Source organism: Micropterus dolomieu, linkage group LG12, assembly GCF_021292245.1.
Source record: "Micropterus dolomieu isolate WLL.071019.BEF.003 ecotype Adirondacks linkage group LG12, ASM2129224v1, whole genome shotgun sequence".
NCBI classification, from domain to species: domain Eukaryota; kingdom Metazoa; phylum Chordata; class Actinopteri; order Centrarchiformes; family Centrarchidae; genus Micropterus; species Micropterus dolomieu.
In genome coordinates this window covers 37,325,910-37,342,755 of record NC_060161.1, presented here as the reverse complement: position 1 = coordinate 37,342,755, position 16,846 = coordinate 37,325,910, and the positions used below count along the sequence as shown (strand labels likewise).

At 43.4% G+C, this 16,846-nt stretch overlaps 2 protein-coding genes across 4 annotated transcripts in view; one reads left to right on the top strand and one right to left on the bottom strand.

Annotated features, from left to right (window-relative positions):
- LOC123980197 (zinc finger protein 239-like) overlaps positions 1-16,846 on the top strand; it is a 387,571-nt gene that overhangs the window by 176,950 nt on the left and 193,775 nt on the right. The gene's annotated exons all lie outside the window — the stretch shown is intronic.
- LOC123980227 overlaps positions 14,212-16,846 on the bottom strand; it is a 9,875-nt gene continuing 7,240 nt past the window's right edge. The window contains exons 9-10 of the mRNA XM_046064521.1: positions 14,414-14,538; positions 14,212-14,334 (exon numbers count right to left, since the gene is read on the bottom strand). Coding sequence (XP_045920477.1) covers positions 14,449-14,538 — 90 coding nt within the window. The 3' untranslated portion in view covers positions 14,212-14,334; positions 14,414-14,448. The remainder of the gene's footprint in view (positions 14,335-14,413; positions 14,539-16,846) is intronic.

Here is a 16,846-nt window from a genome sequence, read left to right as displayed (position 1 = left end):
TCTCCGCCTATTCAAATAAGACGCACCGTGTCCCGTTACATCACAGCGTAATCAAATACGACGCACCGTGTCCCGTTACATCTCCGCCTATTCAAATAAGACGCACCGTGTCCCGTTACATCACAGCGTAATCAAATACGACGCACCGTGTCCCGTTACATCTCCGCCTATTCAAATACGACGCACCGTGTCCCGTTACATCACAGCGTATTCAAATAAGACGCACCGTGTCCCGTTACATCTCCGCCTATTCAAATAAGACGCACCGTGTCCCGTTACATCTCCGCCTATTCAAATAAGACGCACCGTGTCCCGTTACATCACAGCGTAATCAAATAAGACGCACCGTGTCCCGTTACATCTCCGCCTATTCAAATAAGACGCACCGTGTCCCGTTACGTCGCCGCCTATTCAAATACGACGCACCGTGTCCCGTTACATCACAGCGTATTCAAATAAGACGCACCGTGTAAAAAAAAATCTAGATCGTTTATTCTCCAAACATCTTGATGTCTCTTCAACTGAACTGGAAAATAACATTTTAGTATGTGAACCAAATTTATCAAGAAATCAGTCAGGGCTCTGTGTGTGTGTGTAAACATACCACTGCATATGTTTGTTATTCCAACTGTGCGTGTGTGTTGGGGATTTTAGGAGCTTAAGTTTCTGCAGACTGTGAAAACAGTCTTCTGACAGACAGACACACACACACACACACACTCTCTGAAAACAAACATTTGACTGTGTTCTTTCGAGAGAGAGAGTGTGTGAGTGTGTGTCAGTGCCAGTAAGTGACAGAATGAAAACGCTAAATCATTCCCAGGTGAAAGCAAAACACGCTGCTAGAGAGACTCTGTGTGTGTGTGTTTGTGTTTGTGTGTGTGTCAGTGTGTGCGTGTTTGTGTGTGTGTGTGTTGTCTGGCGCCACAGAGCTAAATTGATTATTGGAGAGAGAGAGAGAGAAAGAAATGGATGGTATTGTGTTCCTACTCCAATGACACTGACCATTATTGATAATTGATCGGAAAGGAAGAAAAACAAAAGGAGTCAAGGAAAGTAGGGAAGGAAAGAAAGGATGAGAGCTGTAGAGAGGAAGGAAGGAAGGAACAGTGTGACTTCCAGCGCTGTAGGTGGAGAACGTGTTCTGCATGATGACACGCACTCTACTGGGAGGCAGGTGACTCCACTTCTCATGTCTGATAAACAAATCCCATGATGCAAAGGGGCCGAGGTCTCCATAGATGGACGTTAGTTTTGTCAGTGTGTGTGTGTGTGTGTGTGTGAGATCACCTGTTTAGGACACTGGTTGTTGCAGGAGCCCAACTGCACCTTCGTCCGTTCATCAGCTGATGTCAACTTCCTGCAGAGAGTATTCAACGCATCAGCTTTAAGCTTCTATGTCGAACTTGTGCTCAAACAGTGTTTCCAACAGTGTCGCTCTCTTTTTGGTCTCCAGGAGCCCCTGAAGGCAAATATCTGGCTCGTAAGTTGCTAAATGCTCCACTATGTTGCCCAGCGGGTCTCTAACTGTGTCTGTCTGTTGTTTTCTGCTCAACATGTAGCGAACAGTGGCTTTTTACAGCTTTCCCTCGGACAACGACGCTATGGAGAGCGAACCAGAACAGTAAAAAGGTAACTTACCAGAGACACACGGTTATTTCATACACCGTTATAATAAATTTACATTATAGCTGCTTTAAAGCTAAACATGACGCCCTGTTAGCGTAAACAAGACTGCTTTACAAATGTAAACATATCTCCAGTGTTCCTCCAGGACTCCTGCTGTCTCCAGCTTTAATGTTTATACACTGACCCAAAGGGGTTTTCTTACCAGCCGTTACTCTTTAATCAATACTGTCTCATTAATCAATCAACCAATAACATCTCAGCACAAACAACAAGACGGAAAAAGACAAAATAAAAGCATTTAAGGCGAGTGTGTACTGACGTGCACTCCACGTAGAGCATGCTGATCTTGCAGTGGCAGCGTTGGCGGATCATCTGGCTGCAGGGGGGGCAGTTGCCGGGGTGACAGGGGCGGGAGCAGGTGTGGGGGCACCCGGGGGGGCGGGGCTTAGAGCAGGCCTCTTCACACACCTCACACTGCAGAGAGAGAGTAACTGATTTGATTGGTCTGATCAGCTATCCAGTTGACATCCAGCTCGCCGAACACAGCGTGGACGCGCTTTGCTGCACAGCAACTATTATTTTCATCATCAAATGTCGTGTTTTTTCTGACAAACAGTCAAAAAAACTATTCAGTTTACAGTAAAGTTGAGACAAAGACGAGAAGTCATTCCCACCTTTGAGAAGCTGAAACAATCGAAGGATTAGAAATTTCTGATTTTCTCTTGGTCGTCTAATCAATTAACCGACTAATTGTTGCAGCTCTAAAAACACACACAAAGTGGTCACGAGCATTATAAAGTATACATAGGTTTACAGATTTTATAAAACTACACTTATTATAATGAATCTTCTCACTTTTAGCATTAATTAACATCCTACTGAGCCCCTCGCTTTATTTTTCCCGCTGCAGCCTTTATTAAATCAAACGTGAGGCTTGTATTTTACACTGCTCTATAACTTTACTGTCCTGTTTTATTTCTATTTAACTCTTCTGCAATTATGTTTAAATGTCTTTTTATATTTGCCTATGTTGCTTTTGTGTTTTGCGTAAAGCCTTTTGACTTTCCTTGTTGTTGAAATGAGCAACACATATGCAGTAAACTGGCCTTGCCCCTGGCTCACCTGCTTGCCGTTGGTAACCAGGTGACACTCCCGGCTGCAATTGTGGTTCCCGCAGGTCAAAGGTCGTCCGCAGGGTCGTTTACAAGAGAATCTCCCCCGTCGATGACACGGCACCGGACTGACCTGATCACCACACAGAGTACGGTACAGACATCTTTGAAACCACAAGCATTTTTTTGACCTCGTCTGAAGGTGAATGAGTGTGTGTGTGTGTTGAATAACAAGCAACTAAATGGGATGAAATGCAGGAGCGAATTATATGAGAGAGACAGAGAAGGACAAACTAGACGAATAGGGAGAGAGGGAGTGAATGAGGAGGAGGTCAGGAGGACAAACTAATAATGGACGACGTTTGGAAACAGGAAACAAGACGGAAAAGAAAACACCGAGGAGGGAGAGGGAACAGCTCTACAGATAAAAAAGGGGAGTGGAGGGAGGAAGCAATCAATCTAAAAACATGAAGTCTGTGAGTAAATGGTGATGAACTGGTTAAACTGGGTTTAAAAGAAGGAGACAAACATGAATACTTCAGAAAGAAAAGGGAAGGTTAAGACAAACGATACCTCATGTTCTCCGAAACAGGCCCTGAAAGACAAATACAGAAAAAATAAATGTCAGATTCATTTTTATTCATTCCTTTCACCTGTTTGTTTTCAACATCACTGTTGACTGCTACTGTACCTACCATTCACTTCCAGTCATCACATTCATTTCCATTTCTTTCCATTCATTCCATTAACTTTGAAACAAATTGTTTCTTTTTATTTCCTTTTGTCCTGTCCATATTTTAAGCTCCATTTACCTCCATTAATGAGTATAATCCCTTTAATGACTGAAGCCTCCCATTCACTTCCATCCTTTGTTACTTTGATTTATCCCTTTCATTTGACCATTCACTTCCATTTATTCCCTTAACTTTGAAAAAAATCTCTCTTTATTTCGTTTGTGCCGTCCATACTTTAAGCTCCATTTACCTCCATTAACTTCCTTCTTAGTATAATCCCTTTAATGACTAAAGCCTCCCATTCACTAACATTTAGATTTTACATTTACTCATTTGGTAGACACTTGAGGAACAACATACAAGCATCAACAGAGCATCAACTACAGATCTACAACTGACAATACATACTAGTAAGAGCAGCAATAAATACTAGTAAGAGCTCATAGTACATATCACATCAATGGAGTAAATACCTAGGGAAGGAAGTAAGAGTTAACAAAAAGTGCAATCAAAACAAAAAGTGCAATCAATACAAGGTCATTGTAGGGGACAGAAGAAGAAGAGCACAGGAAGTGCATGTTAGAGGTTAGGAGTTAGAAGCGTTATAAGAGGAAGTGTTCTCGGAAGAGATAAGTTTTCAAGAGCTTCTTGAAGTTAGAGAGGGACGTCCCTGCTCTGATGGCGTGTGGTAGCTCGTGGTGTCACAGATGAGAATAGCCGGGACTGGGATTGCTTTGTGTGAAGAGATGGCAGAGCCAGGCGGCGTTCGTTGGAGGAGCATAGTGGCCGAGAAGGAACGTAAGTTTGTATTATGGAGTTTAGCTAGATGGGTGCAGACCCAGTAGTCACTCTGTATGCAAGCATTAGTGACTTGAATCTGATTCTGGAGGCCACGGGAGCCAGTGGAGGTCACTGAGTAATGGAGTGACATGAGTCCTTTTGGGCTGATCAAAAACCAGACGTGCTGCTGCGTTCTGAACCATTAGTAAGGGTTTCACCGCACAAGCTGGAAGACCTGCTAGGAGAGCATTGCAATAGTCGATGCGAGAGATAACCATGGCCTGTACCAGAAGCTGGGTGGCGTACTGAGTGAGGTAGGGCCTGATTTTCCTTATGTTGTATAGAGCAAAGCGGCATAACAGAGAGACAGCAGCAACATGGTCTGAAAAGGACAGCCGGTTATCAATCATGACACCCAAGTTTCTCACCACCTTGGTTGGAGTGATGGTTGCGGAGTCAATTTGTAGTTTGATGTTATGGTGGATAGATTGCTTGGCTGGAATGACCAAGAGAGGTTTAGTTGAAGGTGGCAAGCCTTCATCCATGCAGATATGTCCGACAGACAGTCCGTGATCCGCGCCAAGACAGTGGGATTGCCTGGCGGGAAGGATAGGTAGAGTTGCGTGTCGTCTGCGTAGCAGTGGTAAGAGAAGCCGTGCGAGCGAATGATCGGCCCCAGTGAGGTGGTGTAAATTGAGAAGAGAAGGGGCCCAAGCACTGAGCCTTGGGGCACCCCTGTGGAGAGGCAGTGGGAGGAGGATAATTGTCCTTGCCACAAAACATTGTAGGAACGCCCCGAGAGGTAGGATTCGAACCACAGGAGTGCTTTACTCGAGATGCCCATTGCTGAGAGAGCAGATAGCAGGATCCTGTGGTTGACTGTGTCAAAGGCAGCTGATAGCTCAAGCAGGATAAGAACCGAGGATTGGGCTGCAGCTTTAGCTGACCTTAGGGCTTCTGTTACAGACAGAAGAGCCGTTTCAGTAGAGTGGGCACTCTTAAAACCAGACTGATATGGATATAGGAGGTCATCCCTGAGAGGAATTCTGAGACCTGTTTGAATACTGCCCATTCAATAGTTTTGGATAAAAAAGGTAGAAGAGACACTGGTCGATAATTCTCAACTTGAGTTGGTTCAAGTGAGGGCTTTTTGAGCAAGGGTCTAACCTGAGCCCTTTTGAAGGTGGTCGGAAAGGTTCCTGAAGCCAGAGAAGTATTTATCATGAGTGATTGTCGTGACCACAGTAGGAGATATGGCTTGGAGGAGATTCATAGGAATCGGGTCCAGTGGGCATGTAGTTGGACTGCTACGGGTCAAGAGCTCTGATACTTCGCGCTCTGTGAGAGGAGTAAATGAGGAGAGTGAACAACCACTGACCTGGAAGGGCAGGGGAAAAGATGTAGTAGGACTGCTACAATGGTTGAGGTTGAGTGTTTCAGAGAATTAGCTAGTTATGGCCTCCACTTTGCCTGTGAAGAAGGCAGCAAAAGTATCAGCAGACAAGTTTGTGGGTGGTGGAGGAGGATTTAGTAGCGCTTTAAAAGTGGAAAATAATTTCCTTGAGTCAGTGGCACTGCTTATTCTGTCATTATAGAATGCAGTTTTGGCAGCAATGATGCTTGTTAAGAAGGAGGATAGGAGCAATTGGTAGCCCTTACGGTCGGCGGGGGCTTTGGTTTTTCACCATTTTCCTTCAGCCGCTCTGAGATCAGTACTCAGCCCACGGATGGTATCAGTTAGCCACGGGTGGGGCTGGTGTGGGCGAGCAGGCTTGGTGGATAGAGGACACAGGCTATCCAAGCACGAGCTTAGTGTAGAGCACAGAGATTGTGTGGCATCCTTTCTTACTTTGATATATCCCATTCATTTACATTTGTTTACATTAATTCCCTTAATTTTGAAACGAATCTTTCTCTTTACTTGACCACTTTCATTAACGTCATTTTCATTTATCTCTATCCGTCTCAATTCATCTCAAAAATAAGCTGTATTGGCATTAATGTTAAAGTTACATTATAGCCAAAGCTAATTACATATTGTTGAAGAAAACTAAATGGTTTTTGTTAATTTGCTTCACCTCCCTCTCAGAATAATATCAGTTGAGTGAAACTAATGACCTCCATTTATCCAGATCACTTCTGTAAATTCCTTTCACTTAAATTCCACTTTCATTTCCATTTACTTCCAATCAATTATAATGCGTCCTGTAAAAAATATTGTCTGAATACATATGTATGAATGCACATTAATACCTCAAACACACACACACACACACACACACAGAGTCAGTCCTGTTTGTGTCTCTTGGCCTGAGGATCCTCAACATCAACACACACGCACACACAGATGGTTGGTGTTGGCTTATTGCGTCACAGAGCTGCAGGGAACTGGCATACACAACTGTTATCCACATACACACTCAGCATGCAGTGTGTTTTTTAATCTCAGGTCTAATGATCCGTGACAGAAACAAAACACTTCGCAATTTGTGTGCAATGGGTGTGTGTGTGTGTGTGTGTGTGGGGGGGGGTGGGGGGGGGTTTACAACATGGTGAAGGCAAAGAACAATCATTTTAATTTTTCAGGAAGTTAAATCCCTGTGAAACTCGACCTTCTCTGCTTAGTTTCATTTTGTTCCTTTCACCTGTGCACTGCAGCACATATTAACCTCCAATTAATTATGATCAAGAGAACTGTTAAAGCGCTAACACTGGCCTGGACAGATCCAGAACTTTATTTTAAAATGTTCCACAGAGTCATGACGCCAGTCTGCTGCTCTAACATAGTTTTCTCACTAGTTAATTCTAGTCAGATCTTCAGCGTGTTTTTCCAAGTTGAGCTGTCACACATGAAACATCTAAAGTAGCTGTTAAAAAACAGTGAGGGATTCACTTAGTGAACAATAACAGTGAATTTATCATGTGAGTCATGGTTTGATTCATGTATCTCACCCGGCCTTTATCTGCTGTGCTATTTTTTTAGGAGATGGAGTGTGTGTGTGTGTGTGTGTGTGTGACTTGCGTTGGTATCGGTACTTGACACGGCGGACATGGCAGAGCTTTCTTCACAAACGCTGGTTCAGACGGCTGCTCCCACGGACCTGCCAACTGCACCTACACACAAAAACACACCAAGAGAACATGTCAGAGAGGTTCTCCAAACATCATTTGTTTTGTTCAGAAAGAAAACAGGAAATTTCATTTTATGTGACTGATGACAGCGATTAGATGCTGATGATGAGCTCTTCATCAAGTCAGTCATCTGCATTACTGAAGAACTAATGTGTTCATCACTTTATCATGCAGCTTGTCACAGGGGTGCTCATTTTAACCACTTTATCTTCTGCTGGGAAGCATTTTTTTATGTCAGCTCTAATAATGATTTATTACAGATTATTTGTTGATTGTAGTTTGTAATACGAATCTGAATTAACTAAAGTGATCAAATAAATGTAAAAAAAGTACAAAACACTGCAGAAGGAGCAGAAAATCGAAGAACTACAGCACAGAACAAATAACATAAAGTTGTAATAAATAAAAGTAATTTATTCTATTATTTTTATATTGACTGATTTATGTTTTATTTACTCAATTCAAATTACTATGTGATGCATAATGCATTTTACTTGTACATGGACTTGTTCTGTGCTTTATTAGTTTACCACTGTGCGAGATGCTGTGTGTGTGTGTGTGTCCACGTTTGGCATCAATGCTGTAAAAGTACAATTAAATATATTATTATAAATGTGCTCTCATTTTGAGAATTACACTTTTTCACTTTATTGCAGGAAGTTAGATGAGAAGATCCAGATCACTCTCTCACATATCGAGTCGTCGTTACGCTTCAGTTCTAGTCCAGATGTTATTCAGTGGGCTTTACATGTGCTGGTAGGTGCATTTTGTTTGCTTTACACAGAGCCAGGCTCCCTGTCTTTATGCTAAGCTAAGCAGCTGCTGGCTGTAGCTTCATAATTTCTGGGGCAGCTACCTGCTGGGACTTGACCAGCACCATGTCGTGGCAGGGCTGAGGGCAGGTGTGGCTGCAGCCGGGCAGCGGCAGCAGGCAGGACTGTCTGCAGGGGGGACAGGGCCCGGGGTGGCACCGGTGGGTCTCTCTGGTCGGGTGGTGGCAAGACGGAGGACACCTGGGGGAGACAAAAGAGGAGCTGTTAAACACACTGCTGAGAGGGAATCAGGTGTGTGCGTGTCTCTGTGTGAGTTTACCTGCAGGTCTCTTTGCAGCGAGGCGGTTTGGTGCTTCGTTCCCGCCCACAAGGGACAGCCAAGACGGTGGAGCCACATGTACATCTGACCTCCACCGACTCCGGACAGGGATAGCAACTACCTGCAGGACAGGAGAGACACATTTATTTTATTTATTTCCAGCATTAATTCACGGGTTCAGACTACACAGTATTAGCCGGGGAAGAACCCGACCAGACTGACGCGGGGAGACACCGGATGTTTTTTTTCCCCCATGTGGTGTCTCATAGTGGACGACAACAGACTGTGAGGAAGAGCAATGATGTTGCTGCTGCGAGGTGCGCCTGTGAAACAGAGGAAAAGTTTGGTTTCCAGCATCATGCACGTCCATCCGCCTCGGACGCCATTGTTTTGTTAACAGTTGTGTTCCGGGAAGTCCTTTCCTCGCTCCTGCTTCCAGATGACATCACGCAGGCAGCGAAAAACGGCAAGCTGTGATTGGTCTGGGAGCAGGCCAAAAATGTTATCACACTAAAAAATGTAATTTCATTGATGTTAAAAATTATCAGGATATTTGTTTCGAGTTTAAAGGCTGATTTTTGCTTCTGAGTGAAAGTTGAAGAAACCAGTTGGTTAATTATGTGGTTTTCTTTCTGGTCAACAGTGGATCATGTCACAAACAAATCTGAACATTCAAAATGTTTATAATGAACACTAATATGCATTTTCCTCAACAAAATAAATATCTTAATAGAAACGTTAAGTGCTGATTCACTCGTGATTCACATGAATTAAATCAAACATTCAGTGAACATTTGTTATATTGTTGTTGTGGGAAATGTTATTGCGATAATTAGCATTATTGTTTCATTGCCCTGCTCTATCTGAGACCAACACGTAGGCGGTCACGTCTCTCGGCCGAGTCACAGGAAGAATGTATGAATTTAATCTCCTAATCTGACAGAGTGACCACAGGACGGTGTCGCCTGAAGCCTCGTTCCAGCTCCAGATAAACTGTCGAGCAGGTTTTCCTCCATCACTTACAGCACAGGAGGAACGACCACAGCGAGGGAACCCTCTTTCAGCGATCATGCAGAAATCTAACTGCTGCTCAGCACTGTGACCCTATCCTCCAACATCCTGATTTTCATTTTGTCTAATTACCTAAAAACACTGATTATTCTTCATCTGATTCTCTGTGTTCATAAGTAACCGACACAGACACAAAGACGAAAAACTACGTTCTGTTTATTTCTTTCTGTTGAACAAAGTTAAAGTTATATTACACTCCAGTCTTTTGACTGGTTCTCCTGACAGCTGCTTTCTGTATTTACTCCAAGTTAATGTTCTAATAATAAGCGTCTGTCTGGATTTTGTCAGTTGACACTCAGCCGAGGCTTCTCGCTCTCTCTCAACATAACAGGCTGAGTGTTTACCAGCAGCGAGCGCTGAGTGGGTGTCAGTCACAGCTCACACAGATAAGTTAAGCTCCAGAGTAGACGCCATCTTGGATCTAAACTGATTAAATAAATCTCTCCTTCAGTCTTTGTAACAGTACGGTCGACTGCAGCCGTCTCAGTGCCGTCGTTTTCTCCAGTTACAATGACGGCACGTTAAGGCCCCATCCACTCTACTGCGTTTTGGTTTGAAAGAGACCTTTTGCTACGTTTGCACCTCCCGTCCAGACTAAAACAGAAGACCTAAAACAGATCATTTGAAAACGCTGCCACCCCCGTTTTTTTTTTCGTTTTGAAACGGAGGACATTTAGAAACGGTGACGCAGACGCTCACGTTCAGGCTCTCTGATTGGGTCTTTTAGGTCATGCAAAGCTTCTTCATGCTGCTGAGAGTTTTTGAGTTGGTATTTTTAAACGTTCTGTACCGTACAAATAACACTTCCAGCCTAAACTTGTACTGTGATTATCACCGTTTACTTTGCGACGACTGCCGCCGCCACGGTCATTTTTAACTCCTGTGTTACATTCAGTAACAGCCCCAGCTCGGTATGGATCCATGACAGAATCAAATCTGGTCTGGGTCTTCGTCTGTAGTACTTTCCCCAAATCTTCTGTAACTACGGAATAGACCATCTGCATGTCCAGCGTACCTGAACGGCCACTAGATGCGCTTTTTATTATAGTATCGTCTTCGTTTCAATTCTCCGTTTCCACATTAAAACACAGTAGTGTGGACGGGGTCTAAATCACCCGTCACTAACACATGTTAACTGCCTCAGGGACAGACGCTCCACGTCAAGTTAAAGAAACTGGTTTTAACGTGGATCTGTCTGTTGACGGCTGATCCCTGATCTGCTTTGCATGATCAATATTTGCACCTGTAGTTAGAAAATATCTGGTTCTTTGATAAAAAGACTTCAAAGCTGACGAAGTGGAGTCAACTACGACAACGTCAATTAAGCCTGATGAAATCTTTTCACTTCCTCTGGATCAGTTTGGGGTGTTTTGTTAACTCGGGTTTTCTTCATCAGTTCCTGTTTCCTCTCTGAAGCTTGAGTTATATACTCCTGCGTAGGGTCTACCTCCTCCGGAGCAGGTTAGGCGATCTCGCTGCAAAGTGTCATCTCGGCTCTGCATCTGAACTAAATACCAAACTCACACACACACGGAGAGGCCTCAGTGTCGGCTGTTATCTGCGTTGGCTGCGGTGCGACCTTCTAACTGTTCCCCCTTTAAAGGTCAGAGCAGCCAATCAGCACGCGGACACACAAATAAATTAACTTTAATCTATTCGGCCAATCAGGAAGAAAACAGACGCATTAATTATCCCTTATCGCCCAATCAGGGAACAATGGAGGCAGGAAGACACACACACGGTCGTGTTTCCATCCCTTCAGAGGACATTACTTCGACTTCCCTGGACCTTAAACAGAGTATTCACCCAAACATTTAATGAGTTAATGTTATGAGGACGTGCGTTTTGTCGAGTCCTGAAATGTGTCGGCAGACAGACGTCTTCACAACAGGAGTAATACATGCGCACACACACACGTCTTCAGTGAAAGGGATTAATGACGTTTGGCAGGAAGCAGGAGGTCAACAGTTTCCCAAACACACACATTCAACTGTGCGTGTGTTTCCAGCGCTATCAACTGGAACAAATGTCAGCACACACACTTCAGGAGGTGCTATGGGTCAGAATTTTCCTGAATTTGACCTTTGACCTTTCCCCAGCTGAGACTTCCTCAACAAATCACAACATATCTGACGGACAATAATGTGACGTGACGTGCTCTGTGTGTGTGTGTGTGTGTTTGGATCGAACTCGTAATTGTCAGATTAAAGTTCATGTTTTCCTGCAGCTTGTTATAACAGAGCACCTCAGCTGACGTCACACAGCTCGCGGAGGTCAGCGCGGCGTTTTAATTGCTGCAGTTTGCGTCAGATCTCATTTTCATCACGCAGCCAGATCTGAACACACGTCTTGTTAGATTCAGTGAGAACCTCCATAAATCCACTTAGAAAACTGAGAAAGGCCGAGGTTTTCTTCAGCATCACAGTGATCCAGTGACAGCTGTCTGTACATTTGTGAGTAAACCGCCAACAGGAGCTGCTAACAGCTCGTTCAGCTACTAAATTAGCTGTTAGCGGCTAATACTTTTAAATGGACCCCTGCTTTGGACATTTCTCATGAATTCCTGAAGTCTTACAGACTAAATGGTTAATGTGTGCTTATCAGTCACTCTCTCATTACTGAAGCAAATCCTAACTAACTGTAGGAATCCTATCTTATCTCAGGTTAGGAAACCCTAAATACTCAATCCAATGTCGGTTATCAACTTTTGTGTCTGTTACCTAGCAACCGATGCCACTTTTCTCATCTCGCCGAGCTAAACTGCTTTTAATCGCTGTTTTTTGGTCGTTTTTTTTAAATGAAACTTCAGAACTTCAAGTCAGATGAATTAGAGGTGTTGGTAACCTCCGTCCAGAAATCCAAATCCACGTAATGCTTAACTCGGGAGATTAAAGAGAGAGAGACAGTCGCCGCCGCATTTATAATAGATATACTTTATTCATCCAGCAGAGCACTGATGCTGTTAAAAAGAAAATCAGTCCATTTACAAGTGATGTGAAGAGAAAGGCAACTGTGGTGCCTCCTCCTGTGTTTCCTCACTGACCCCGGCAGAAACCCGTCTTCTCGGAAAATAATAATAATATTAATAAATGCTAACGTCATGTATTTCTTGAATTTAACGATCTCCTCCTATCAAAGACTTGCATTAGGATCCTTTTGTTACGTCAAGCCTTTACATTATGGGCCTATAATGAGACATTATCTAGCGTTGCATCGCCTACAGCCTTTCAGCTAACGAGTGTTTTGTCATCAAACACTTCTGTAGAATCAATTAATAAGTTGCGCCTGTTGACATTTTATTGATTTTGTATAAGCGATAAAAGAGCAGCCATGTGGACTAAATGATAATAAACACTACCTGGCGGAAAAGTAAAAGTTAGGACAGTTTAACAGTTTATTTTTCCTGTCTTTAGTTAGGAAAGGATTTAGGAACTGTTAATCTGTAATGGCCTTATTCCTAAGTCAGCTCCTAACCCTTATTGCCATGGTTACCAAGTAGTTAGGATAGGAGCTGCCGGTTAGGAAGTGTCTGTGATTTGGCCCCCGGTCTCGTTAGCCTGAAATAGCTGCCCAAGATGTCTGCCGAGCGGCGGGACTTGTCTACAAGGACTTTGACAAAACTTCTCGCTAAGTGAGAAAGGATCTTTGATTGGTGTCAATTTGAGTCTAAATGTCTGATATATGATGTTCATGCTGTTTTCAGGTGAGGCTGTGCACAGATTTCCAAAAAAGGGCCGATAACGAATCTGATTTATTCACTAATGAAAAGGATGGCCACTTGCAGCGCTAATCTAAACTCAACATTCACGCTGTGGAAGGACAGAAGCAACAAACTCATCATAAAGAGACACTCAGGAGCCGCCGTGTGTGCGTTACCTGGGTGACAGCCAGAGGGACACTTGTGGTTGCGACACCCCAGAGTTCGTCCACAGCTCTGGTCACATGGCGGGCAGTTACCAGGGCAGCACTGAGACACAAGGCATCGTGGGAAACGGAGTTTAAAAAGGAGAATAAACAGCAGAAAGATTTAAACATCGCTCGTTTAATTTCACAGAACGTTTTCTCTCCTGACTCTCTGCCTCCACAGTGAAGGACCTTTCCTCTGCTGTTCAGCTTTTCACTTGTTCTGAGAGAAGGTAAAAAGCTCAGAGGTGATATTATAAAGACTGAAAACGATCCAGAGAGATGAAACGTTCCTATCAGCTCACTGTGTCTGATAACAGAGTCCTGTCACATCACAAAGAAACCTTCAGCCAACCTTTAACTATCAGATCACACACAGATTAGACACCTGACATTTACGCCACAGGAAACACACACACACACACACACACACACCCAGGACTGATCTGAACACAAAAACTAAAATCTGTCGGTTCGGGAATCAGAGCCTCGTACGTGGTAGAATTGACTGACTGTGAGACGTGTTTCTAAGCTACTGTGAAACGCTTCGTGTGGACGTCTGAACCACAACACAGATGTGAGTCAGTGGACACGAGGGTCAGCAGGCTGGTGTTGTGATGGATAAATATAAATAATTCATTGATTATCAGGATTGTTGTCAAACTGTCACTGTGTGTTTAGACTTTCTCTGACACTTTACAGCCTCATGAATAACTGAGTGATCTGGAGCGGACAGACGAGGTGATGACGAGGCTCACCTTCCTCCTGCACTGGTGTCTCTGGCAGCTTCTGGTTTGGGGACATTTGGAGTCACACAGGTACTCCTTATGACACGGCATCAGCTTCCTGTATTTACCGCACCTGCACTCCTTCTCCACCTCCTGACAGACAGACAGAGAGCGTCAGTGTGTTTCTGTGTGTGTGTGTCTCTCTCTCTCTCTTTGAGTGTGTGTGTGTCACCTGTCTGCAGGTCTCGCAGCTCCCTCTGTGACACCTCATTGAACAGGTGTGTTTCCCGCACGACAGCCGGCGGTCACATGTGTCGCCGCACGGCAGCACTTCCTCTGTGCACGGCAGAGACGACTCTGGAAGCACCAGCAGAGAGTGAGACAGAGGAGTGTGCGCTTTTATTTGTTGTTTGTTTACAAGAAGTGTCTGACGTGTTGAAGCACACAGAAGATCCATCATTCTTTGAAACATTATCACAGAAATGATCTTGTACTTTGAGCAAACAGAACTCCCTTCTGCACTCAAACATGTATTTATGAGTTTGCTTTTATCCACATGAACTCAGAGGTTTCCATAAATAGCTAGCTGACCCTCCAACACAGAAACACTCCACATTCAGTTTCACAAAAAATCTTTTTCTGTGCTCAAAATGTTGAATTGTGTTAAATAACACCAAAAATAATACATGTAATACTTACAGAAATGTATATTTATTACTACGCTGTACTAGTGAGTACTGTGAATGTGTACTGCTTGCATTATAAGTTTGAGTTTGGTTGCTCTTGTATAGTTTCTATTCTTATTTTTTTATCATTTCACAAACTACTAATGATGTATATAGTCTTTGTGCTGCTGCAGCAGGATCAATAAAAGATTTCTTATCTTCCTGACATCCCAACGTTTCACACTCCATTTAATTAGGTTTTCTTTATCTAACAAGGCATCATTAGGATTTTGTTCAGTAAAACGCTAAGGCTCCACATCATCAAAAAGGCTCCACGTCATTTCTTTGTTATTACACAAACAGACGGATTAAATGTGTTAATCTCACTTTATGAATTCAACAAAACCTCTGCTTAAAGGTCAGGGAAAAAAAGTAACATTTCAAACTGAATAAATAATCTTCCTGACCTTTAAAACACAGCTGAAGTTTCAGATTAGCCATCTATCTGTTCATGTGGCCAGTTAGGAAACACACAGACAGCTTTGTTTGTGTGTTTATATATGTGTGTGTGTGTGTGTGTGTGTGTGTGTTCTCTCACTGGTCTTGCCGCAGGGACAGGATCTGCTGACTGAGCGAGGACACGGAGGACAAACTCCATCATGGCAGACAACCTCACAGGTGTGATTCCCACAGGAGAGGAGAGAACCACACACCTGAGAGAGGAGGGAACAGAGGGAAGAGGAGGGGGGATTCAACAGTATGCGGTATTATCGCATTTTTCATCAATTAAGTAATTTGGTGCCCTACAGCATAGTAACAGTGTCTCTGGATCTCACCTCACTGCACAGTGAGCCGCTAACAGCAGCATTATGTTCGGAGCAAGATAGCTGCTGGGTGCTAGCCAACAACACTGTCAACTTATTTTTGTAGTTTGACAGTAGCTGTGTCTCAATTTGCACACTTCCATACTTAAATGTACTATTTTGAGTGCGTAAGTGCGTTCACACTGAGAAGTATGGCAAAATGCAGAGCACTGAGAATACCCCGATGGCGCAGTCATAACGGCCAGAAAGTTGAGTGTGGAACGCTGGACACTTGTGGAAGTGGGCGGGACCAACAACACGGGAGAAGCAGAAAGCAGCAGAGAGAGGGGCCAACAACAGAACGTCTTTTACAAGTTTCGTACACTATTTCATCACTAAATACACTTTTGACAGTTGTACAACAACTGATGCCAGATCAAAAATGTGCTTGAACGTTTTCGGAGTTGAAAAGTTCTGTCATTACCTTTTGAGTAATTTAAATCAAATCAAGAGACATCTGCCTTGTGATGTACAGAAAATTCTTGGCTTGTGAAACTTAAAATAAATAAGCAAAAATACGAATGAAAAGGGGACTGTCGTTGCTTTATTTGTCTTATTATCATCATCATAAAATCTGACATTACATTGTTAGTGTACAGTTGTGCTTACACTACTTGCTTTCTATTGCTTTTATTTCTGCACCAATATACCAAAGAAAATTACTTGTATGTTTGAACTTGGCAATAAACCCAATTCTGAGCATTTTATTTTGGGTGATAAAGCCTGGCTGTTATTTTGAGCTCTGCAGGCAGTATCTGTGCTGGGGGGATTGTGCAATCTTGCGATAGTCATTTCCGGTTAGTGCACAACAGCAGCGCTTTATTTGAGACAACACTACCCTCTCAAAATTTACGCACTAAGCAAGTAAGTACATAGGGTCCGCAGTTTACAGCATGTTAGTATACTAAAGGAAGTACCCGAATTGAGAGGGCAAATATCGTTCAGATTAAGTCTATCATTCAATTAATGACAACGCAAACACACACCCCAACACACAGCAGTGCGAAGCAGAAAGGGCTGTCCACAACTAACCACGGGGCTGTATTAACGTTATAACTAAATTCCCAGAAAGCAACATGAAAAACAGCTGCAGGCTGTTATTTGCTGAGCTTGAGCTTCAAATGAGGCCTATCGTTC